This window comes from Calliopsis andreniformis, chromosome 6 (assembly GCF_051401765.1).
Source record: "Calliopsis andreniformis isolate RMS-2024a chromosome 6, iyCalAndr_principal, whole genome shotgun sequence".
Lineage (NCBI taxonomy): Eukaryota > Metazoa > Arthropoda > Insecta > Hymenoptera > Andrenidae > Calliopsis > Calliopsis andreniformis.
The window spans coordinates 5,594,030-5,621,724 of record NC_135067.1 but is presented as its reverse complement, the minus strand read 5'-3'; the positions used below and the strand labels follow the sequence as shown (position 1 = coordinate 5,621,724).

General features: G+C 32.1%; 1 protein-coding gene across 1 annotated transcript; it reads right to left on the bottom strand.

Moving 5' to 3' along the window:
• Nucleotides 1-738: 738 nt before the first annotated feature.
• LOC143180043 (uncharacterized) lies at nucleotides 739-24,073 on the bottom strand. Its single transcript, XM_076379569.1, is given in 6 exon segments — nucleotides 739-2,394; nucleotides 2,485-3,162; nucleotides 5,849-6,048; nucleotides 22,543-22,573; nucleotides 22,575-22,635; nucleotides 24,009-24,073. Coding segments are annotated over 6 exon segments (2,235 nt in total). The 3' UTR covers nucleotides 739-1,194.
• Between the last annotated feature and the right edge of the window lie 3,622 nt (nucleotides 24,074-27,695).

The following is a 27,695-nucleotide window of genomic DNA, read 5'->3' as shown; positions in this document are numbered from 1 at the left end:
ACTATCAGTTTCTTCACCTTCGTTATCTCAAATATTTTTAACGTTTCGTTTATAGTACACGAGTTTAAGATTTTTCATAGTTAATTGTATTAATAAATACTATTGACATTTTATGTATATCAATAACTAAAATAGTATTAACTTTCAACTTTAATTATTAATTATTTTATTCCATTTACTTATTTATTTCTGTTTTTTTTTCTAAATAGAAAGAATCAATTGATAAATTAAATTTTAGCGTTGATAGAAATGTTTAATTTACTATTTAAAACAAATATTTGATTATATTATTTTTTAGAAAAAATTCGGGTTCTCAAGGTGTATCACTAAGCTATTTGAAACGAAGAAAATGTTTCACATATCACGAAGCGAAACTTTGAACTAATTTATTATGTAAAAATCTAGTATATACAAACAATAAACATAAATTAAGAATTATTCGACTTAGCACCGTCGCACGTACCATCTACAAGTAATGATTTTATTTAAAAAAGTACTTGATGTTCTCGTTAACGTTATAAAACTAATCATACTAAGTTTATGCTAGATGAGCTTAGATTCCACTTGACTACTCATTTTGACTGACGCGTATAAGAGTTAATGAAAGGGTAACAAGAAAGTTAACGTGACAATTCACATTCAGCTACCTCAAACTTTAATTTAGAAAATAACGAATTAACAAATATCAACGTAACCATAGTTGTCAATCAACATGTTTGATTCACATTAATCATAGCTCAAAAGCAACATGTAAACTCAACATTTCGAATAGTGTAAAGGGAATGGCCCGTATCGCATCTAGGACATGTCATCCCTATTCTAAAATTAATACTTATTACGTACCAAAGGGGAACATCACTGTATTTTGCTATTAAATTCTCCATAAATGAATAAATTCAATGGTTCTTAAATAAAAAGATTATTTAATAAATACTCAATCGTAGTATCGATATATCAGTTGATGCAATTATAATAGTCAAATCAATAACCCGATCTTGCATGGACAATTCCTTTAATATTTATTTCCTATGTGTATCCTTTCAGACATATAAAATCATTAAATTACCATTAAATGATCATTAAATTATCGCGAACCGCAAGGACTCCAATTTAGTGAACGTATGAAAGATGAAACGAAGTTACATTTTGCATCATTGATGGCTCAATAATAACAAACGACACATCTAAACCAAATTATTTTTCGTGTTTGAGCGAAGGTTGTCTAGTGCCAAAGGAGCGTTCCAGGGGTACCAAAAACGTAACCTTTTCGCTAGCATCGGCGCTCTCGCTCTGCTTCAGAATCGACGCGTTTTTCCTGATTAGCTTGCGTGGACGCTGTATCACCTCCTCGTAACCGTACTCAGCCCTCAAGACAGGCGCCTTCTGCTTTTTCGAATAATAACCCACTGGTGTGTTCTCCACTGCGTATATCTGCTGAGCAGATTTCGCGTTCGGAGGCACAGGGGTGACAGTGTACCCTGCGTTGATCAAAGCTGACAAGTCTTCCTCCGACAGAGCATGTCCTTTGGCCACAGCAGCTTGGACCACTGGACCTTCCTGACCAGACTCAACAGTCTCCTCAATAGTCAACGACTTGATGGGCGACTTCTTCAACAGACCTGACTCAGACACGTAGACAGCCTGGGACGACGGAGGGAACTTCAGTTTGTGCGTCTGTCGGGGCTGAGTGATGACAGGCTGAGCTTCCACCACTTCCACAGACTCAATTTCCTCAGGTTTTGGAACTGACCGAGCGACATGCGAGGAGGCGGATGCTTGAAGCTTCTGCAACTGTTCGTAAGGGAAGTAGTCATTAGGATGAGGGAGACCTGGCCCAGGTGCAGGGTCGTAACGATGGAGAGCACCGTCAGTCGGGGGTCGTGGAGCATTAGCTATATTCTCTATCTCTTTGTTAATCTTGTTGTTGTTTCCTTGTTGGAGCTTCAGTAGACCCTCAGCCTGGGCCAGGGCGAAGGCTTGAGCGAGCTTTTGATTCTTTTCGAAGTTCATGTTGTAGTTACTGAGTTCCTCTTGCACCCTAAGGTGAGCCTGTTGCTGAGCCTCGAGTTTCTTGATAGCCTCATTGTGTGCCTTAAATTCAGACAATTGTTTCAATTTCCTTGCCTCGGCAGTTTGGACAACCGCCTGCGCCTTCACCTTCGCATTGTAGGCGGCTTCAGCGCCTTTTGGCTGCAGCTGCTCCTGCAGATGATGGCGTCCGGCGTCGCTTACTTGAGCGCCCTGTTGGATCTGTTCCAAAGCAGATCCTTGTAGCTTGTCGGAAGCATCGGACGTGAGAGCAGCTAGTTGCAGGGCATATAAGTGGTGCTTGTTGTAACCCTCCTTCACAATTTTGTGGAAGGCCAAGGCTTGGGCTTGTGCATGAGCTTGAGCCTGTGCTTGGGCTTGTGCTTCGGCTTGTGCTTGTGCTTGGGCTTGGGCTTGTGCTTGGGCTTGTGCTTGAGCTTGTGCTTGAGCTTGAGCCTGAGCTTGAGCCTGAGCCTCAAAGGCCTTCTGTTGCACATTCTCGTCAACGTAATCATACTGCGGCGAAGGGTTGTAAGCTTTCGCAGGCTGGGCGACTGCATACTGAACAGGTGCCTCAACGGCTTGATAAGCCGGAGCCTGTTGTGGTTGTTGATAACGAGGTGGAGAAGTTTCGATGTGGTACTGCTCAGGCAGATGAGATGATGCAGCACTTGGCTTAGCGTACTGAACTGGGTAGCTCACCAGCTGCTGAGAGTAAGCTGACGAGCTTCCTTTCGGCTGAGTCGGCAGTAACTTGAACTCTTGAGCTTGGTTTGCGGAGACTAGTTGCAGTAACTCTTGTTCGAACGTTCCCAGCTTTTGCTGAGAATAGGACGGTGCATCGTACGGACCTGCGCTTGTCCCCAAGCGAGCTAGGCGAATAGCGTCTGCACGATTTTGAGCATCGATTTGAGCTTGAATCTCCGCGGCTACTTCAGCCTGAGCCTGAGCCTGCGGGTTGAGTTGAGCACGTGGCCTGGGTGGCACTACCGTCGGTTTACGGAAATTGTAGTAAGCTTGTTGCAACTCTTGCTGTTGTCTCGAGTATGGCGGCTGCGGTCTACGCTGCGGGGGTGGCGCTTGCGGTTGTGCATGGGCATATTGTTGGGCGACGGCTAAATATTCTGGTGGCAGCTGAAATTTAAGTACAGGTTTTAAATATTAAGGAAATAAAGGTTTGAATAAAAATAAAGAAAGCAATTTTTTACAAAATCTTAAGGTATAAGGTACGTGTTACATTCTATTGATTCATGTTTTTGGGAAAAATATTTATGAATGTTAGGCAAAACAGCGTAAACCATATATTCTGATTATAGAGACATTAATGTTCGAAATTTTGAATCCCAATAATCAATTATAGGCCTTCATTATATTTTCGTCTTCTAAAGGAAAAAGTCCTTTACCTCAGCCTTGTTTTCCTAAAAATATAACTTGTATAGATAGAATAGAATTTATTTAAACCTTATACTTACTACATTATAGAATTTATAAGAGTCTCCTATTGAGTTTAATTAAAATATAATTTCGAAGTTCTTGAAAATGTGTTTTATATCGCTTTGCTTCATATTTACAAACATTTGTTTTGGATTATTAATAATTTATCAGTAAAATCAAAACTGAAAATAATAACTTTACAGAAGCTTTAAGCATATCAATATTTTAAAGGAAAGTCGTATCAATAAATAAATTAATGTAAAATTTGCTATGTTCCAAAATTATATCGCAAGAATATATATATATATATACCAATTATTATGGGCTACTAAATACTTACTAGTAAAAAGACTGACTCACGTGTGCAAACAATTACAGAGCTAATTATAATGAACAAGACCTACTTCGCTAAGAATTCTCTAATAATTTATTTCTTTTCAGAAAGCCTATTTCTCATACAATTTTCAAATTCTAAAAGCATCGAATTAATACGAACTCCTATTATAAATTTGTTCCACCTATAACGTAACACAGTAACTAAGAGTATCAATGTTGCTGAACAATCTTCTCAAAAATATTTTGTAATATTTAACGTTTTCCCAACAAAACGTGTTAAAGATATAATAAGAATAAAGTACGCTAAGAATAAAATTAAGAAAAAAAAATCATCCCACATATTACATAACTTATCAAATGGGAACAACTGAAGTTAAAAAGGCAAGGAAACTATATTTACAGTCCAATATTTCCATGCTCACAGCACTCTTGTTAATTAACGAATAATTCTCAACTGAAAGATAATCAGAGGTTGTAAACGATTTTTTCAAGACACCTAAGAACGTGAGTGAGTCAATAACCCATAAGTTACAGTAGGTATATAAAGATCCATTGAAGCGGCTTACTATGGTAACGTGCAACACAAGGTTGTGCACCATATACAGACCATATCCACGACCTATAAGACTTGCAAACGGATATATCCGCGACCATTGGGTGTGGTTTTACCGGTTTTGTCAGGTCAGACCGATTAGAAGGTAAAAGTTATGCAAGAGTCCGCGCGATCGCGTGTAACACAACTTAACGATCATGATCGAGTGTAGGTTTCGAGAGTACTTAAAGCCTCCCGCAGTACTGAAGCGTTACAGATCAGTGATTCATTCTCCAATCCTCGCTTTATCCTTGAGAACAGTTCAAAAATACCTTACACTTCTACTAAAATAAAATTAATAATGCAATTGTTTTTACTGTCACGTTACCTGGAATTCGAGATTAACATTCACACGTCATAACGAGCATACGTCACTACTTACGAAAAAAGGGTTCAAGGTTCTAGAAACTGTTAGATCCGTATGGAATGATTTCAAACTATATTAAAATATGGGAAACCTAATTTCTGATATATTTATACTTTTGAAAAAAACCTACACTTTTACACATATAAATATCGAAATTTTTTTAAAAGAGGAAATTAATTTCGCAGAAAATGAAATCTGAATTCCCAAAGTGAACTGAATTTCCTTTTTCGTTAGCTTTTGCGTAAGTGTATTATTTGTGAAGTGAAATGATTATGAGAACAGGAACATGCAACACGATCGATAGCACTGAATAAATTGCGATCATTATTGCAATAGAAAAATAGAATATGTAATAACGAAGGCGAATTCGTTGATGTAATAAGAAAGAAAAATCTGGAATGTTCGTGACTATACATCACGTAGTCAGTCACTTCACTAAGTCAGTGATAGGCGGTTAATAGTCACGGTTGACCGAGAGCAATAACGTTACCTATTTCTAGAAACATTTATTGTTTCAGGAAAAAAGATTCAGCACATATTTTTTATCCTTCATAAAATTTTTTCAATTTACTCGTAAACTTGTATAGAAAATACTTATTTCTGTACAATATTGATTGTATTATTATTATTATTATTGGAAAAAAGTTATATTACAAGTAAAATAAGTAATATGAGATTGAAGATAAGGAGGGCTGATTATCTAGTCAAACTTGTTTTATGTTAGCTATAATTGGTAACCTACATTTAACTTAGAAAATTAAATTTCTGAGCATCTACTAGTATCTACTTATTAGGGCTTACATAGATCTTCAATAATAGTTTGTAAATCTATTCTGCTAAATCTAATTTAATATTCTTATATTACTATTCTGTGAAATTTTTGTAATAGTATTTATGATGTTAGAGCGCAGAAATTAAATTTTCAAAACTCTGTAATTACACTATGGACACCAAATATAGTAAAATACAAGCTGTTTTGATGGACAAATTATTTTAAAATGAGGATTATTTTAGATACACAGTCTGAGCTATTTTGCCACAGAATAGTTTGCAATGTGAAAAAATGGAGTCTTTAACAAAGCATTTATTACCCCTTGAACACCATCAGCTGATTGAAGAATATACTGATTAGAAGGAGCGTAATCGGTATTGGCTGTTAATGGAGATCTTTTCACTGGATCCTTTACATCGATTTCCAACATGACAATGTCGTCTGCATTGCCAGAGGACGATTCTGTCTTTCCAGCTGCATCAATGACCGTCTCTTTCCCTGCGGAAACCGCTAGAAGACCTGTTGATAAATAGTCAAAGTTAATATATAAAAGTATAATAGCAATACATGGACTCTTTTTAATTGGATCACGAAATATTGAGTTGTCAGCAGAAAACGTTTCAAGTTATAAATTGTTTAACGTAATACATGGAAACAGTTCTTAAGAGAATATGTCTCAGCAGGGGACCTATGTTCCATTAGCATTATTCAGTAGTTCATTTTCGAGGTCTATAAAAATGAAATAGAAAGGATCATAGAATTTGAATCGATACTTGGAAAAATTGAAACTTTTGCTAACTTTAGATAGCGATCGATGGAATAAAAAGTTGTTTTATAACTCAAAATCTGCTCTACTATTGCTGAGTCATACGCAATCGTTGGAGAAACCCAGACACATTCGCTGAAATTGCCACCTACTGTCATTCTGTTGGCTCAGTTTAGGGGAAAGGAGAACTGAAATGCAATAGTCATAAAGGCTTTCCCTAGGATCAACAAAGAATATTCTACTAGCCCCTTCCAACGTTCTCACTATGAATTAAACCTTAACTGGAACTTCATAAGGTGGACAGTAAATTATTATTTTAATTTGTTATCACAAGAAGAGTGACTCACATTTTTTAATGAATTTTTCCACAGAAATTCAAATAAAAGGAATAATGCTACAGATACCTAATTTAGGATCAGACATAATTTCGATAATATTTAAAATTTGAATTTTAATAACTTCTTATTTGTCATAGCATAAATAACACTGATGAATGAATTTAGGACAAGATTAGTGAGGTACTTATTTACCATTCAGTTATAATTTATCTATGTCGATTTTAATCATAGTAAATACATATCTATAACACGTGAACTTTAAGGAGCAGTTGTTGAATTGTTTGTAGACATAAACTGTGTCTATTGAGATAAATTTGACATAGAACTTACAATTAATTTTAATTGTTTACTTTTTGACAAAAATTCAATTCACATAAGATTCAGCAAGTTTTGGCTGTAATACAAAAAATACACTTATATGAAAGTGCGAGTTCCACTATTTTATGTGGTAAAAATGAATTCTGTATGCCTTCATGTAACAGCTGTATATAAATAGGTATTTGAATCCATGTGCACATCTATTATTTACATGGAACTACATATATTTGATAATCAAACACGAACAATTTACAAACTAAAAATTGATTCAGCAAATTACACTAAATACTAATCACGTATCTACAGAACTTCTTCCGCCTTTCTTTCATCTAGATCATTTTTCGAAATCACGCGTGGTTACCCAACAAAATGCACACATTACATGCCAACTCGTACTTTCGCAGATCAACAAATTAATATTAAACGTGTAATATTTTCAAAATACTTAGCAGTTTCCTACGATAAAAATGTTTTAATATCCTACAGGAAGTACCTAATTAATATAAATTAACTTGCATTTGAAATGAGAGCAGGGCAAATATCGAACGAAAGTCCTCCACGGAACCACCATGAGGCAGATGAGTACATAATGCGTAGATTTTGAAGAAATGATTCTTATTTGCAATTCGACTCGACAAAATTGCGGAAGGATGAATTCGCAGGTAACTTTTATATCGTTCTGCTTGACTGAGACTGTACACTCCGAAGGCGGAAAGGAGTTGGGAAAGCAGTTTAACGCAGAGAAAGTTACATGCTCCTGAGAAACTTTTCCCACGAGGTTTACTTTCGATGTTTTAAATAAGAACGTTCCATCGCTATTAAATGAAACGACAGCGGCCAAGTTGCAATACAAAACATGTCAACTGCGTATTTGGTAGCATACATGGTCTCTATATTATAGCAGCTGCTTTGGTACAAATTTTTGTTGGACTTTCATATGCCAACGCGTCCGCTTTTACGACATTTTCTAATGATAGCCCCACTGCTTACAATGTCTTATGTAACTCCATAGACAATATGGAGTTGTTAAATCTCGGTGACTTTCCAAAAAAAGGTACGAAACTATTTCTATTATTTCTTTACCGTATTAGAGCAAATAATGGATGACCTATATCTGGACAGACATAATTAAGCATGACAATTAGGAGACTTGGTAGAGTCTCACACCAAGTACTTAAGTAAAAGTGGGCGCGAGATGAAATCTCTTTTCAGCTACGAACAATTGGCCAACTTTGGTAAAAAATATGAAATAAAAGTACTTTGTTTAAACGTACTAGATTATTTCATGAAATACTATTTGACAGTTTTGAGAGATAAATAGTTTCAGCCTATTATAATAATAGCTAAAGCCTAAGATTTTTGTAAAAATATGCACACTATTTTAAAATAAAATTAATATTAATTCATACTACTTTACAAAGAAATGTTTATAATAACCAAAATGTAATTCTATAATGAAACAAGTTAAAACTTTCTTCAAAGGCACTATATCATATATTTACCTTTGTACAATAATTGTATAGTTGTGCACTTGAATTTGTATAACTGAGCATAAATAAATAATCATAAGTACACGTTTCCACTATATACTTTCATAATTTTGTAAAAATCATCTGAAAAAAATCACATTATCCAATCAGTCATCTAAAATAGCTTTTTAAAAGTTATATAACCAATCCATACATTAGCATTGATTTTTTAAAAGTTGCTGGCCATATCCGTAAGCCGCAAGGCTTATTCATCGGCGAACACGGAAGTGCTACAGGATCAACAATCTCTGACGTTGTTTTGCTCGGATTTGAAGTTAAACGCAAGCTAGTTCTCAAGACATAATGGGCGTAAGCTGATGCTATGTTTTACTGTTATGTTGCTGTTTTATTAATGACTTGCAAAGTTGTAGTATCAGTGACTGGAATAATTTAACTGCTCAATGAACTTAGCTGGCAAAAAGGCTATTGTTTCTAGCTCAATGAATGGTAAATCAAGTAAGCAAAGACTGAGGTAATACTAAAATCAGTAATTAATTATGATTTTATAAGGAAAATCGTGTTTTCTTGTAAAACTGGAAATTAAAAATTAGTTATCTACGTCTAGTTAATTAATAGCACGGTCAATGTTACTAAAATACATTAAATTCGTTCGAACAAAACTTCAAATAAGTTAAATTTGCGGACTTGTAAAACCACGCTTTAACTTGATGCGGTTACGCAAAAAAATAATGACCTTAGCTTTATCGATCAGTGTCAAACGGTTGTGAAAGTGAACCTGTAGGAAACTTTTCTTGCATTTCTCCTTCCTCCTCGCAGAAGAAAATACAATGATAATAATCTTGTAATAGTCGCTCCATTAAACCGGTCTTTCTCTATAGACAACTTCTATCAAGAATCAGAAACGGCAGGTGCATGCAATTAAAAGCGCTTGACTGAAGAACTGAGATTAATACAATGCAGAATGACTAATCAAAACATCATACGTTGACCTGTGCAAAGAACATTCACAACAACGCCTAGTTGTTATTGGACGCAATGGTTTCAACTGCTAGTTCAACTGTTAATATCTTCATCACAAAACTATCTGTACCGAAGAAAATGAATCATCGCTGTTGAAATTATCTAATAAAATTGTGGCAACATTCCACTGCTAAATTATTGCTATAATTACGTTCACTACAGGTACATAATTACTACAGTTAGATATCTTATTTAGCAATTTCTTCAGATTTTATGAATCTTATACTTCCCCAAAAGAATGCTTTAAATAGAAGTTGTAAATAATTTGAACGATTCTGTTTTTTTATTCTTTAAACATTCTTATTGTACTGATGGAAATAGATGAACGATGCGACGCAATAGGAGGACACTAAAAAAGTGAAGTAAAACTTCCCACTGTAGTTCTTTAATCCTTTATGGCCTACTTGTGCAACATAGTCTAGCATTATCATGCTGAGAAGTAACTTTATACTTTACGTCTACTGGCCAGTACAGATCGTTGTCGAACAAGTGTCTGATTTTATCTGTCTAATTGAGCACAGAGTAATTTGGCTATTATGTTTCCACTCGCTTTTCAAAAAATCGTGACGAACTATAGTCCTACTGTTTCAACAACCTTAGAAAAGAGTTTTTTGTGAAACGAGATTAATTGTATGTTTAGAAATAGATATTGATCAAGCATAACGCTTGTTTTTCATATTAAGTAATTAATTTAACGACAAAAATGTCTGTGTCAAGTTTATTTTCAATTGTACTATCTAGACTTATTAATGCTTTTTGTTATTTTAATACTTTCTCAATTCTTTTTTTTTTTAATGATGATGAATTGAATGAAAAATGTAGATAATTCCTTCTAAATATTTCATCAGTAATGATTGTAGAATACGACTGACTTCTATATTAAACTGTTTTAATCCTATCTATAATCATCTATTTTATCTGTTTTGTTATTAAATTCTTTTTTTAGTCTGACATATTTCGATCCATTCTACTTAATAAAGACCACACTTTCTAAAGTCTTTCATAAAAGAGAATTTTTTTATATGTTCCATGCACTGTTTTGTCATCACAAGTAGCACGATGCTTATCAAATGATATTACAAAATTACATTATATTGCAACGAATATTTAGAAAATATATGACAGATTAAACTGGTATTCAAGAATTGTGCATTTATATGCAGACACACGATACTTTCAACAAATTTGCATGGCTCTACATGGAAGGTTACGATAAGAAGGGATTAAATTATTCAAAATTTGTTAAACCACTTTCGATAAACAACATAATATACTGTGTATAATACCTTTTTTATAAAAATATCTACTAATTTAATAATATTGACAAATAGTTGCTAATAGTTTTAAAACACAACAAATGCAACGTCAAATTGATATTTGCACGTAACATGCAACATGAAACGCATAAGTCACTTTGAATATTTAAAAATAAAAAAATTTGTTCGAATGACATATTATATACGATAAGCAGGACATCTTTTTATTTAGCAACGTAAGAATCCTGACATCCATCGGATTATATCACACCTTTTCGTTCTGTTCTATTTCTTTACTGAAACCGCGAAAACCACTAACGACACAAAAAATGAGAAACTTCTTACAGCTATCTTTTGAACGAATTAAACTACATCCCGTAAAGTCTAGAAACCACAGCAAAGTTGGGCGAAATTATTACACAAATGATATTAAAGATGCTATGTCCATAAAGCTATTTCCTTGCAAGGATAAAAGTATCGAATAAATATATAAAAAAGCGTTTAATAAACTTTATTGCAAAAGTACAGCATAGGTTAACTTTCTATATTCACCCAAATATGAAACCTATATTATTACATGAATTTACTAACGATAAGCGCATATGAAGAACAGAAATAAATAAGAAATATAATATGAAATAAATAAGCATATCATATCGTAACAAAGATAATAAAAGAATGTGTTGCAAATATTTCCAATTCGAAACGTACAGAAAATATTCGAATAAAAGTTGGTACTAGCGCAAATCAACTTTTTACGTTAGGTTTGTAAATCAGTTAAAAATATATTAAATGTTATATTAAAAGATATTTAGAACCCTATATAAGATAATTTTTAAAAATGAAAAAAAATGGGAAGACTATACCATTAAGAAAATAAAAGAGCGTCACAGGAATGTATGTGTACGCATTTCCCTTTTAGAACGGAAATATCAGTATTTACGATCAACTTTCCCCGCAACTTAAACCACGAGGACGACGTGCAATTATAGTTTCACAGATTGAAAGTTTACTGTCACTCTAATTACATGAAATATTTAGTTGTAAATATTACTGACAAAAAAAAAGAAAGTTAGAAAGAACACTAATATAAAATTAGTGTCTGATTTCATTTTGTTCTTACGTACTTATTTATATTTGTTTTTATCCATTTTCACTTTTGAAACGCTAGATTTTATTTTTCATAATGCTTTTAAGAAAATAATTTAACGAACAAGATTATTTTTATAAAAAATTCTACACTTCGTGTGATCAACAATTTTCAACAAAATTATTTGTAATAATACAATAACACAATTAATGTTACAAGTATCTATAATATTATAATTTGAGAAACGGATCACATTTTTATATCTATTTTGGTGAGGAATGATTCAAAAAACTTCTCACAGAAAAATATATGTAGAACTGCATTTTTACTTGTTTATAAATAGAACCACACGAATTTCTGAAATACATCAATATTAAATAACTTCTAAACTCCATCAAGCAAATGCTTTATAGTAACCATAAAATGTGTAGAAAATAAAAATTCGAATTACTATTGACAGAAATACAAAAAGGTAAATTCTGAAGTTTCATCGTAAATATTCTCACTGTGCGTATATGTATACCAATTATTTTGCACGAAATCGCAAACATGCTCAAAGATGTTAGATTGCGAGAATTTCTTAAGGTGAGAACAGATTGCCAAATCATTTCCACATTGCGTCGCAGGTTAGATCGATCTTGAAACGTTTTTCTCACTGAAAAATCTTTGTTTCAAGCAAGAGGAGAAAAAGGAAGCCTGAACATTGCCTCCTCTTTTCCTTTGTTACCGTGCGAGAAACTGCACAGATACGAGCAATTTGTTCGCGTTGAGTAATAAGTCGAGCCGTCCTCAACTGAAAGTTAAGTAACAACCTTAGGTTAACGAATCTTATTTAATTAACGCCTTAAGTTTCTGCAGTACAACATGCGTATACATTTTCTGGTTTTACCGATTAAGGGCATCTAATGTTTCACGCACTTTAAAAGTAAGTACGCGCTTCTGAAAGCATATTGCAGGTCTACAAATATGAAAAAAATAATGGGAGGTCTATTCGACGAAACTTTGATTTGATGGAATGTGTTGAAGGTGAGCAAATAATTTTTTTACTATGCACGCTTGTAAAATATAAGATTTATAAATTTGACAATTTTTCGTGAACATTGTTATTTTGTTTCTTTTTGTAAACAAGTAATGCAATAATTATGTCTACATAGGTAAATATTTTTCTCTCGAAAAGTATTCTCTTTTTATTTTAAATAGTATAGCAGAATAATACTTTTCAATTACGTAGCTAGCAATAAAAGAAGATTAATTTAATTAGCGAGATGAGAAATTGTGAAATTTTAGTAAAAAACTGCATTGTTACTCAAAGATGATAATCATTCAAAATAAATAACCGATACTAAAATATTGAGTTATGATTTTGTTTTTAGCAAGTGAAAAACACTTTTATCAAGATCATTCTTGAGTACGTATTGCATAAGTATTGATGAAAATGTGTAACAGATGTATGACATATATACACTAATAAAATACGATGTTGTAATTGTATGTTTTATACTGTTCTTATAATGTTCTAGATACCTTTTTGCTTTCAAAAAATTAAACAAGTAAATTAATTTAAATTCAGCGTATACTAAAAATATGTACTAAGTATGAATCCCTAGTTAGTAAATTAAAATTCATCTCTTTTATTTCGTTTGAAAAAAGCTATTAACTTTTTCTGTAATTATTTTGATAATATTTAAAAAATGTCATGATCAATTAAAAAGAAAATTATACCTCCATTAAACCTTTAAATTATTTAATTAATATGTAACTATTATTTCATCAAACTAAGAGTCTGAACACAACATTCCTTAAAATATTTTAAAAAAGCAGTTGATAAACAAAAAACCGAGCCACACATTAAATTATATTACTTACAATAATTGGAAGGACACGAGAGAAATCAGGACTATCAAATACCAATGAAATTACGAGACAAAAATATTCATTCCGTTATTAGCTTCATTAATTCAACATCTAATTCGATATTCAAATTTCCTAATAAGCTCAGAGCTCGCTGTGTCTAATGGCAAGGTTGAAAAGGTTGCTCCTCGTGCTTCGACAATAAACCTTTGACCCAAGCACGAAGTTTGTCTTCTAATAATTGGCTACTTCTTGGAATCGATTTCTACTTGTGGACTGTTGCACCCACGTTTTGAAACACTGTTATTTCCATCAACCACTTGAGCTATTTACTGCCTACATACAGAGGTTTTTCTTCCCCAATTAAATTCATTATGCTGAATCGTAAATCATAGTTTTCTTCAGTAAGTAGATACTTCTACGACAAGTCATGTGGGTTCCATGCGTTTAAAAATCGTTTCTTATTGCAGTATAGATTTTACTAAATAAGAAAATGTATAAATTAAAATAAGCAATAGTAATTTTGAATTTGAATTTTAAATGTTTTATAATCTGTCAATCTGTCGTATGTTCAAATTTTTTATAAGCTCAGTTTCTACATATTCATAGGGTTTATTATAGCTGAATAATAAATAATACATAAATTGGTTAATATAGAGGTTTGAAATTAGTCCTGAAATATTTATTGTATGAAAAGGTATTATATATATTATTAAAGGAATAGTATTATATAAATGAAAGCTGTTTGATTTCACGGACCGCATACGTAAGAACAGTTAGTCTTTTGTAAATGATTTAGGTACGTAATTTAAAAAATTATCTACATTTTTTCAAATGAAAAACTCAATTAAAAAATATTAAAGTATACATAAAGTCTTGCATCGAGGTATAACCGATATTTGTAATAAAAATTCCCTTGCATAGAACATATAAACTCTAGTCGATGCACTGCTCTATAGTAATTAACAATAATCATGTATCTAATTTTACACTGAATTAGAACCGTCATTAAAAATTATATAGTAGATTAAGCAGGAAATTTTGCCAGATGCTTTAATAGAAAGTTAATTTATGTTCATAATTTCCTAATACCATATATCCTCTGCTCGAACGATGGTAAATAATCAACAATTTTCTCTAAAAAAAAAATCCAAGAATATTTTCCATCGATCCAGCGTAAAATAAATAAAATAATTACAAAATCATTCGAAACGCACCATAAAAATATAGTAAAATATAGAAGAAACCCATGTTTCCTTTCAAGCTATAAACTTATAGTAACTGCAGTCTTGAGCTAGACTAAACTACTGGTTAGAAAGGTGATATTGTGCAGCATATACATGTATACGCATGTCCACTTTATTTTGCTTTCCAACATAGATTTCTCAATCCGAAGTGACACGAGTATATAAGATTCCGCGCCGCTGGTGCCCTACAGTAAACTAACTTTTTCCGGTCGCTTTTTCACCGTATAATGATCTAATCAAACGCATTGAAAGAGCCTATAGACTTTCATGTCGTTCGGAAATAAATAAAGAAAACTGCCACATTAACTACATTATGGTAGTCGAATCATGAATTATGATTTATAATCGATAGTTTTTCTGCTCAACGAACGAAAATAGCTCGAGGAAAAGCGATGCCGTCTTCACTGGAATCGACTCGAAAGAAATCACAGCTATTTGAAATATTTCTGGGGCATGGCCTTGCTCGAACAAAGAGTTCGTTCCAACTTTTTGCCACTCACTGGCTAAATGAAAGGAAACTTTTCAATTCTATTTCGTCCTCGCGTAACTCCCACAAGATAACGAAAATTAATATTCAATTGTACAGTTGCGATGCATTCGTGGAAGCGCTTTGTCATTTTCACTTCGCTTGCAACGACGTGATTGCTATGCTACGTTCAGTAGCAACTTCTTTAGGTCAGTCGAACATTTCATAGAATTTTTGGGATGTTTCAATTCGAAAATTACACTTGAAAACTTTGAGAAGTGAAAAGATTATTGCATAAGGATAAAATAAGAAAGAGTTGTTAAACAAAGTGATAATTAATATTACTGATTAGAAGAAATTGGTAGCAAAAAATACTTTACATTAAATTTTCTTTAAGACTGAAGAAATATTGTGAACTTTATGAGGAATTTAATATCGAGGAATGCAAAGCCACTGGCAGCTTAATGCTGTTTTTAATTATATTTTTTACTCAAATGGAAATTTTCGTAATCGCTCAATCTAATAATCATTGCTCATAATTTGAAATTTGAAGATGAATTTTATGCAGGCAACAAAGTACTGACTTAGCGTATTTGATATCATAGCAATGATCAAAAAAGGTGTTGGTAGAATGCTTTGCGAAATGTTTCAATGATTATAATCGTTTATAAATTGATTAGGTTTTGCATCAATTTACATCCATATCACGAGGCAATTAAAAATAGAAATCTCACGCGAACTCCTGCAGATCTACCGGAAGTCAATGCAATCGGACGATGACTTGGAAAGTCAATAAAACCCGTCGATCCACAGCACCACTGCATCCATACAGCTTGTTATTATTACTTTATGATTGACTCTACTCTCTCACTATACAGGTTCCTCCGGAATGAAGTCACGAGCGTCGAAGAACAACGTTACAATTCCTTCAAAATCCCGTTTAATGTGAAATCACCAAGGACGAGGTTATGATTTCCCCTCAGTACGAAAGCGCGGTTTTATTGCACAGAAACGACTTAAAGTAGTTAAAACGATTTCTAAACGTCGGCTGCAACTATAGTTCGATTCCCATATGTGGTGTTACTTATACACATTAAAGTAATAGTTTCTCACTTTTAAATGCCAATAAAATAATCTGACGACTCAATATGCTTCAAGTGTTTATTTTTCTCTGTATCTTCAATTTCCCGTACATATATGTACAGATTATTTTCTCTATAAGCTTGTCGCTATTTTTTTTGATTTTTTAAATTATTCTACTACTTGTTTCTTTTTTTATAACAAGCAAATACTACATATTAAATTGAGGATAAGCATGTTTTACATTCGAACTTTTTTATGTAAGAAAATTGAAAGAATGCAAGAAATAACTACATTTAAAAATAGTACACATAACTCAAACAGCCACTAAATTTTATTTATAAAATAAATCATATGTATAAAATTTGCAGTATTTTATGAAATCACTAGAAAAAATTTTAGGAACTACTGCAGAATAAATTTATATATTTATTGTATTCTCAAAGAACGTGATATTCGTTATAAAAGCGAAATTAAATTAAATTTGAAGTACTACTCATTGTACGAAATTTGATGTAATTTGACAATGAGTAATACTCATTGTACTCAATACAAAATTGAAAATATTGAAATGTTGCTTCTTAAGTTAATTAAATGAAATTGCTGATAAAACGAAAAAGTAAATTATTTAAAAACAAATGTAGCAAAATTATCATAATTCAGATCTACTTCAAAAATACGCTATCACCTTTTACTACACGATATATTTAAAAAAATGTAAATTATTGAAAGTTGTTAGAAAAAATTTCAGGAAAAATTCCTGTTCTGTTTTCTGTTATTCTGTCTAAACTATCGAAATACTTTTAGATTTTTGGACTAATTCCTAATATGTGGAGCAGTAGATATTCTCGTAACATTAACCATTAAAACTAATCAAGATCTTTAGAAAGTATAGTTCATGTGGTTCATAAAACATAGAGTTACATGTTTTATAGTATGTAGCAAAGTCGATTAAATTATCATCGTGAGCAACTGAACAAAACAAACAGATCTTCTCCGCCAGGATAATCTATAACTACTTGACAAAACGGATATTGCAGAAATTGAAAAAATGTTCTGTTGAGAAAGCATGATTTACCGCGCCTACTCTCAGGATATTGCACAAACAGATTAGCATCTTTAAAAAGACACTTGTACAAGATTATTTAAGTAAAAATCAAAAAAGAGGAGTAAATAATATCAGGTCCAAAACTGTTTCGTAACTTCTGATAGTATTGTAGATAGACAGCAAAGTACAGAAAATTTTAAAAATATACAAATAATTAATTAACTAATAGTTGGAAATAAATAGATGTAATAGTCATCGCTTTATTGAGAAGTAATATTTAAAGTATCTAAACGCAGAGAGTAGAGAATAGAAAAGGTTGTTTATTATTTTGTGAAATGTTTAATTATTATTTTATGATGTTGTTCAAGTTTCAAAAAATTACACAAAAATTTATTTCTGAACTTGCTTCAGTTTCCAACCGAATGAGTTAAAGATAAACAAAATTTACGTCATTTATGAAGCAATCCAATGAAATGTCAATGCCCATTTCTTAATCCCTGTTAATTTTGCGTTTCATGAAGTGTTTGACAAGCCATTACTTTGATGCCATGTAATCAATTGGATGCACTTAACGCCAAATAAGCCGGGCGTCGAAGCAAAACACCAAACTGAAAATTAACAATTTCGATACGGCCTCGCTTCGATTACAATTTAATTTTGAGTTACAAGCATTTCAATGTTCGAGGTTTATTTGATGCAATTGTATTTAGGACAGAAAAAAAGAATTTTTACGTTTAAATTAGAAAGAAACACAACTAATCCACAGTTTACTTATTATTTGACTATTTAATTTTATTCTAATGAGAATTAAGTAAATTGTTAAACACAACGTGTTTTCTCTTCCCGGTTAAGTTATTTATAAAATTATATAACATTTTCAATTATTGAAGAACTCAATTTGTTAAAAATCAGTGTATGTTCCTTTATAATGTAATAGTATACTCAAATAATATAATTTTGTCGAAAGTAGTTATTGAAATTATTTGTATCATTCTAACTAATTATGCAGTTAAACGCAAGTGGTTGATGATTGAAATTCCAGGGCAGCATTCATCCATAAATTTTACTATCATTTTACTATCTTTAACTGACGGAGTTATAGTTGCTAATTTCTAATTCTAGTTAAGTACAATTTAAGAGAAAGTAACTTTTGTCAGTTCAAATAGAAATCAGAAAGTTTATAAACATTTCTTGTTTCCAAAAATCAATAAAATTTGCTTTTCTGAAACACGATGCGTATTCCTTTTGCAACAAAACTTTTTTCTACATAGCCATTGAGTCGATTATACGCGGTTTCGCTAAATTCTTTTACCGTAAAAATCGGCAATTAATCATTTTCATGCCCAGCTATTTAGAGTTTAGTGTTCACTCTCATCATTTGATTCAAAGTAGAAAAATGATTAACGATGATTGCTTTTTCAACAAACGATCAATATACATATATGTTTCGTTTAAAATTTATTTTATAGATATTGATATTATAAATAATCATATCGAATAGAAATTTTAATTGCAAGAACGTATTTCATAATAAGTACATATAAAAAAGCTAATATTGCAAATAAAATATAGATACTATTACTTAACATAAATATGGCAAGCTGAAATTAATATTATAATTCAATACATGTCGTATGTGGGTCAGGGACGTGGAAATAATTGAATGTATTTTAATTCATTCACACATTCTTTCTTCTCCTAACTTTGCTTCTTTCTAAAAACTCTAAAAATTTCAAAACCTACAAAAAATGGTCGAAAAACGGTTTTAATAGTATTTATGCTAACTACACTTTTTAATAAGACCACAAAGAGATATTTCTTCCCGCACGTTGAACCTGATTAATTAGCTTCACACGCATAAATAACACCACCTTTTTCAAATTATTCTCCCAGTAGGTTTCACTAATGTCGAGTGCAAGTATTACGTTACGATTCGCAGAGAAAGTGCACTTGTTCCGTGGCAAAACATTAATGTGATTGTATTCAATTATCACAGATTTATAATTATTAGATAATCTAGAGCATTTACAATTATAATAACTGATCGAACAAAAGCTATTTACAGAAAGGGAAGTCAAGGTTGGAAATTAAAATACAAACAATTCAGGGTCTACCGTTAAATTGCACTTGAAATTACTCATAAATTTAAGAACATTATTCAGACTCATTTTAAATGCTATATTTTAATGGTTACGTATTACATACACTACAGATTAAGGAATTGAAATCACTTGCTAATTTTCATTAAAACCATACTATATTTCCACACAGTAATTTTTATTCTGAATTAATAGATACTTTCTAAAATACATATATTATGTATTTACAATAATATAATAATCACAACTGTTTTATTATAATTGAATAAATTAATATAATTATTTATAGTTATTTAAATTGTGTGTTTAACAAAGTGATCGTCATTTTTCTCGATTTCGACAATAACTCCTAACTTTCGACTAGTAGTACAATTCATACAATGTTTATTGGGAGTTTTGTTAACGTTACACATATGAAAGAATAATTAAGTCATTAAAAGAACCAACGTTGCATAAACGCAACATTCCACTTGCAATTTGTGTTACCGAATGTACAATATTGAATTCTACTTTTTATTGTGTTTTTCACAACATTTAGTTATAAATACTCTACTGTTTAAAAATAATAAAATAGAACTCTCGATTTTTAAACGAACAACCAAATTATGTAGTCTAAAAAATAAAATACTATTGACTGATCTCCAATAGGTCAAAGTACTGCTCTTTAATCACATCAACTCAATCTTATTAAAACCAATTTTGTTATTCAGCTTACCGATAACAATGTTACTTTTACTTTTACTACTCATAGTAACAACTAATTTTAACATTCACAATAACTATCTAGTAATATTTATTTCCAATACTGTATTCAGAAATAAATATTGACAGTTCTTCAACACTGATGGCGAGGATTCCTCAACATCATTACGAGCTACATACGCAGTCGTTCTTGCTACTATTACCGTAATAATCGATTCTTCTTCCGCTTCCTAGACACATTTACGCGGAGTTTATTTACAAAGTGTTTCTTTGGAAATGCTCTGGTCGTTTGCAGTTTCACTAGTGAGAGTCGAGCGTTCGCGGAAATTATCATATACGGTGCACGGTGGTTGCTAATGTCGTCGATAAAGGAAACTTTCTAATATGTACGGTTTCGAGATCGATCCATCTCAAAATCTTGTTCATGAAAATGCAAGAGCCGCGGAAAAGAACGAAATTCCAACGTTCGAAGGAACGAACGACGGGAGCGCATATTTGTGTATAAGCAAACCGAAATGCGAAAGCGAGCTAGGCTGCTCTGGGAAGCAAGTTTCTAATACACATGCAGTGATGCAGTGCCCGTGCGCACCAGTTTATCCAGCGAATTGAGGAAAGTCGCGTTCTGCACGGCTCCTAATTTTAAGGAGCAGTTCACACTGACATGCCTCGCAATTCCCCTTTCCAAATAAATTTATGCCATTTGTACTCGACCAAATGAGCCACTTAAGTGACAAGCGAACCAAGAACCTATTACTATTACGAAATCACAGTAATTGTGATAAGTCGTGATAAATCGCGAAAAATTATGTGAAAAAGAATTTTAGGAAAAAGTTTTTTTATGAGAATTAGGTTGATATATAAACAGTTTATAAAATGACAAATAATCACTTGCTGTTTGCTATTTTCACGGTAAATTTGAAGTTAAGACGGTTTATTATTATGCCATTTGGTAATTAGGAGAACGTATGGCAACATTTAGAGAGAAGCTTCAAGAAATTAGTTTTTGGAAAAGTATTAGAGCGACTACGAAACATTTTATTAGATTCTATAGTGAAAAATGAATTTCTTGATATCATAATTCATTTTTAATAGTTTACTTTTTTAGGAATAGAAAGGGCTGACAATGGCTTCTAATTAATCTACGTAATGCAACGATCTATTATTTTTGCATTTAGTATGAATGATAAATCAGCACCTTAATATAGTATTCTCATATAAAAGTTTGTTTCTAATTAACTAGTGAATACTGTGTGGAACTTGATTATTTCTTCGGATGAAGAAAACTTCTCCCTTCACAGCTTTAAACTAGACTTAAATTTTTATTCAATCATACTAATAAAAATAAAAAAAAGGTAATAAATGCTCGTATAAAATTTCTGTTAAAGGAAATCGATAAGGGATCTAATTTCAATTAGTGTTTTGCAATAAGCGTCATTTTAGAAAAACTAGATCATAAAATCTATCAAGTATTGTCAAATAAATGTTAATGTCAACACACATATTCATTTTAACCCTTTGTGTTCCAATAATACTTTGTAGTACCATTTACATTACAATACTACCATGTAAGTATGCTTAAAATCTTGGTGGTATTTAAGTATCCAACTTCTTTATAATATTTCATAAAATATTAATATTTTGCGCTAATAAATAGTACTAATAATTATTAATTATTAGTTTGTAAAACCTATTGTCCGTGACAACTCAATATTTACCATGAAAAAAACTCCCTCAATTAACAAGATATAAAATATTAATTTCAATGTCAATCAATTTACCCCCGAAGAAATTAAAACAGACTGTACATATTTGTGGGTGTAAGGCAAAACGAGTTAAGACCTTCATTGACATCTAGAATATAGAATTTATATTTTTAGAAACAAGAAGGGACATTAAAAGAAGTTTTTCACCTAAGAATAAGTTCAAGAAGGCACAAATCCATAAGAGAGCATTGAAGCTGAAAACTTTACACATGTGATTTAGATAATTTTGTTTTACAACCACAGATATTTCAATAACATCCCCAGCAACTATATACATAGATATATCCCAGTATCCTTGGACCCCTGAACTGTTCCAAATCGGTTCCCAAATTGCACAAAATTTTTAACGGAATGCCGAACACCTCCAAGTACCGATCCAATTTTTCACAAGGACAACAGTAACAACAGTAATCACAAGCCAAGGTGAACACTAAAACGGTCGTTTTTATTCCTCGAGAAGGGTGATGTAGCACACTCACCTGCAAGGATAAGCAGCCACATGGTGAACAAAATGAGTGACGAAGTGCCGAGTGAATGTTCGGTAGGAGTAGGTTCCTGGTGGCTTTATAGACCTAAGGGGAAAGGCCGCGCCCGAGCGGACCAGGTGGGGTTGTTAACCACTTTTCCACAACGAGCTGTTTCTAAGTGAGCATCGCGGATACGTGAAATGCAGAAAACAAAGAGATAAACGTGTATCGGCTTCGAGAGCATTATTTGCTCCACTGTGGAATTGCCGCTTTACTTTTACAGTGGCACTGTCTGTTTGGCTACGTACAGCGTTCTTAATGGCCACGTTGCGGAAATAGTGTTTAGGAACTAACAAAATGATAAGAGGATCTCATTAAAAGGAACTGTCGATATTGATGAGTCGACTGCAGATTTGTATATATTTATGGAAAATTTTAGTGTACAAAAAAGGGCAGAATTCATATAATATTGAAAAAAAACGTTGAAATTATTGGAAGATAAACATGTTATAGTATTTCAAGGGTAAAACAAACCTCTAATTAGGTTCGATTTCTCTAATTTTGTGTGTAAATAGAAATCTGCATAAACATCCACAGTCTATTAATGAGGATATAATCCTATCTAAACTGAATAATGTTGATCTTATTCTAATGAGAGGATATTTAACTAGTAAAAGGGGTACAGCGTTTTCTTTCTGTAAACTCGGAGCAGGCCTTCTCGTTTTTCGAAATCATTTTCTCACTTTGATTTTGCCTGAATGTTACTTTTAATAAGGATTTAGAAATTTGTCTCTTTGTAATATCATTAGGACAAACAAAAAATATTTCGTTCTACTTTTGGAGTTTTAGATTTTAGAATGTGAAAATATCAATGACAAAATAAAAAATATTGTTATCATTTCTTTTCCACAAAATATACATAAAAAGATACCATAACTTATGAATAACATGACGAAAGAAATTTATATAAAGGCAAAGTTACTTATATTCACAAATGTATTGTATATTTAAAAACAATATTGTAAAGGATGATAATTATTAATAAATGTGTGTAAAGATTTGTTATTCTGTACAAACGTAATGTCAAAAGTATTTTTTTAGCAATTGCACGACCATTTAGGATTGCACAATTGATGTAATTAGGTATGCTTATTTTTTTATAGTAATTTCGAATACTTGTTTCATTTACATCTTAGAGGATACGATTATCCTAATTTTCTGTTAAATATTTTTTAATTTTATTAAAAAAAAATAGAATAATTTTTACCAATTCGAGGCATAAGTTGAATATTCCACTGTTTTTTATATTGAAGAATGTTCTTTATATAAAAATTGTTGCACGCTATCCATTCTTAAAAATGATTGTTGTCCTTTATATGGCACATAAAACATCTGCTTTAATATCGTGCAGCATTAGTTGAAATCGAAAACTCCTTTCATCTTCCGATTTTCCTTTCTGTTACCTTTACTGCTCTTACTGTTGTCTTACACGTTCTGACAAATATTTATTAACTCCTATATCAGTACGAGGATCAAATTGCATTGGCAGATTTTTAAAAAAATGCCTTTCCAGCTCTCAATTTTATTAGTGAAAGGAACTATAATTTTTGTTGGATGTTACATATTACATGGATATTGTAAGTCAATATGTTCAGAAAATTGCAAACAAGTGTGAGACGTCATCGATGAAAAGTTTGTTTAGGTAAGCATTCATTTATCTACAAATTTATCAAAGTGTAATTTTAGAAACTCAAATACTAGTTGATGTTGAGGAGAAAATATGAAGTGAATGTTTTGACATGTATACATTGACTGTGTACGCATATTGTAAAACAGTCTTATTTACCAACCCAGAAATCGTCTTTTGAAAGTACCAATAAAATATGATCATCCATGAGGTGTGTAAGGAATACCAAAAGCCTTAACATCCTAATAAAAAAGACCCACCGACGATGATCGTGCAAGGGTTAGTTTGTAATTCAATTACGATGACATACTATAAAACTATGAAGTTACTTTAAATATTTGTTTAATTCTTTGCTATGATTATAATTCTATACTTCACATAATTTTACTCATGCTTAGAATTGGAGTATAGAATACTGAATTCTTCAATGGGACATTTTTACACTTACAATACATATACACGAATATCAATTATTTTATAAAATATCTCATAAAATGTAACTACAGAGTATTAACTATACAATATTTTGCATTCTAACTGCATCCAAATTTAATGAATTAAGTTAGGGTTGAAAAATTTGTGCAGAAAACTTTTTCACAAACTTTTATAGAATATGTATATTATTTACGATTTATCGACACTTGAAGGCCAAATGTAAAAAATCAAATTACGAACATATAATAAGAGTCAATTATCTATAGAGTACACAGTAATAAACTCTTCGATGATTAAAGGCCCGATTAGGTTACTCTGCAAAGACTAATTAAATTACTTCTTATTAGATTGAGGTGGCCATTATTGGCGCGAAATATGTGTGAAATCGTATACAATCTACAATGAAACATTAACTTCCGTTCCTCCGAGTTGAGTTTACTTTTTATTACAAAAATAGTTGGGTATACACAGCCGTTTTCAAATCTTCTTTAAAAATAATAATAGATAGTGCAACTAGCGCTACGAGATACATACATAGCAATGAAGTCGATCGAAAGGAAAGCACGACGTACTGTCCGCTTAGGTGAACGTGGTACAGTGAATGTAAGAAATTCGAGAGCGGACTACCGGGTCACTAACAGTTGGACCACCGTTTTGAAACATGTCTAAACAATCGTATAACGAGAAAAACAAACCTAATTATAGAATAGAATCTAAAAATTAATTTTCTGTTTAAGAATATTCTGCTGTAATGAAACCTAAATTGTAACTTAAAAATTAATAATAGGAATGACCACCAAAAATGATTTTCTTTTATAAGAATATTTTTGTGTACAAAAGCTAAGGCTCTTAAAGTTATAAAGCTTCAGGATATCTATAAATGCTGAAAGAATTATATAAAAAATAATTCAAGTACAGTATCAGAAATAATAGAATTTTTAATATCCCGAGTATTACATTGTACTAAATAATTCACTATAATATTGTACTCTAGAATAACATTCAACTATTAGTTTTCGTATTAACATATTTAAACGAACTTCATAGAAAATGATTCTATCTTTGCCATTGAAGTCATGTTATGAACCCTAATAGAAACACTCAAGTGTATCTGAATCTACATACCTATAAAATGAACAACATGACTCATAAGAGATCACTATATTCAAATCTCCAATAATTCGTTTCCTACTCCGTACAAAATTCAACTTTACAACGCACTGTTATACCACGGTTACCAAACAGATTGTCAACTCTAATTACTTCTATTCGCAAGGAAACCAATCTCCTATTAACAAATATCCCAAGAAAGTCAAGTACGATCATGTACGTATACGTGGGCATCCCATTGTGTAAGCTCATCATGAACTTGTATCCGTTCTCGTTCCCACAATATCTATATATCAGATTAAAAGGCGCCTGTAGGTAATACTAAAACGTCGGCAAGTGTGCTATCACAATCGAAAGACGGTTAAAAACGTTAACATTATCAATCGATGAAATTTTACACCGATTCAATAAACCTTGCAGACACTGTGTAGACGGTTACGTTCGTCGTGCGGCGATAAACGCCTTTTAACCGTTGGTTTAATCACACGCGAGGGATTCAACGCGTTTGATTTTCAAACTGGATCAGTGCCGACGTTTTGCGATTGCAACAGACAATCGCCCTCGCAATGAGAATTTCTCATAGCGTGCCGTGTGTTAAGCCAGGTCCGCGTGTATGTGCACGGCCGTGTGACTAAGTGCACACGGCAGACTGTAATATAAACGCGGTTATGCTCCTATAAGCCGTGGGAAAGGTAATCGGTCAGAAGAAAAGCAGACTAGGCGTATACATGTGTAGACGGGGCCGGTACTCACTTTCAATCTGCTCTTGTACGATCTAAATAATTTTGCGCCGGAAGCTGAACAGTTTTTCAGGATTCCACCGCGATGATATAACTACACGGGAGGGGAGGTCTTTCATACGGCGCGCCGTATCGTGTTCCCGTGAAATTAGATCCATCTGCGTAAGCTCGATCGAAATAGAAAGATCCAGTTAGGAAAAAAGTGACGACCGCTGTTGTCATAATCACCGTAATGAATATCGAATTATGTTCTTTTCATCGGTTTAACGTCTTAATGCACTGGGTCGTTTTTATTTCTGGATGGGTATGCTAGAATCTTTCATAGCTTCAGAAAAATTTGTTATTGATAAGAGGTCAATCTTTTATAAAATTAGAGATTATTCCGTTTATATTGTACCTATACAGCACAGAGATGTCTTAAAAATATCTGAAAGATGGTCAGTAAAGTCCTAAAAATGTCCAGACGTCTTTGAAACGTCCGAAGTTACAAATCAGTGTCTTTAGGACATCTTAAGAAACACTGATAAGAGATCTTTAAAACGTCCAATTTACGTGTATAAAATGTTCAAACAAAAAATAGACGTTTTTAAGCGTCAATCTTTAAGACCTCCCTGTAGTGTTTCTTTGAGACATTTTATAGACGTTAATTTCGGAAATCATTAAGCTGTAGATTGTTAGACGTCCAAACTATTGTGCTCCGCTGACGAGATGAGCCTTGAAACCTGAAACTGATCTGCATTGCTGCCAGCGTTCATCTTGTCAGCAGTGCACGATATAATGTGAAACATTCAGCCATAAAATGGACATAAAATAGACGTCGTGTGCTATCTGAATATCAATTCATTTAAAATGAGTCATAATTAAGAATACTGAAAATATTCATGTGAAAGTTCTTCGCATGAAATGTTACGAATGTCATGAATCATTTGTTGAATGAGTTGAATGGTGTATGTTACTATAGAACAGTTTTTCTCTTCTTAATTATATGAATTAGAAGAAATAATTACGTAAAAAGGAGTATCTTAATATACTTATAATTACATTAAAACTACTTCATAAAAAAAATTCTATAAATAAAAACATTCTTGTGCGCGCGAAATTTACGTACTTTGTAAAATATTGAAAAAGACCTGAATATATTTTAAAACAATACTAATTTATTATCTACTAAATTAAAAAATATTTTAACCAAA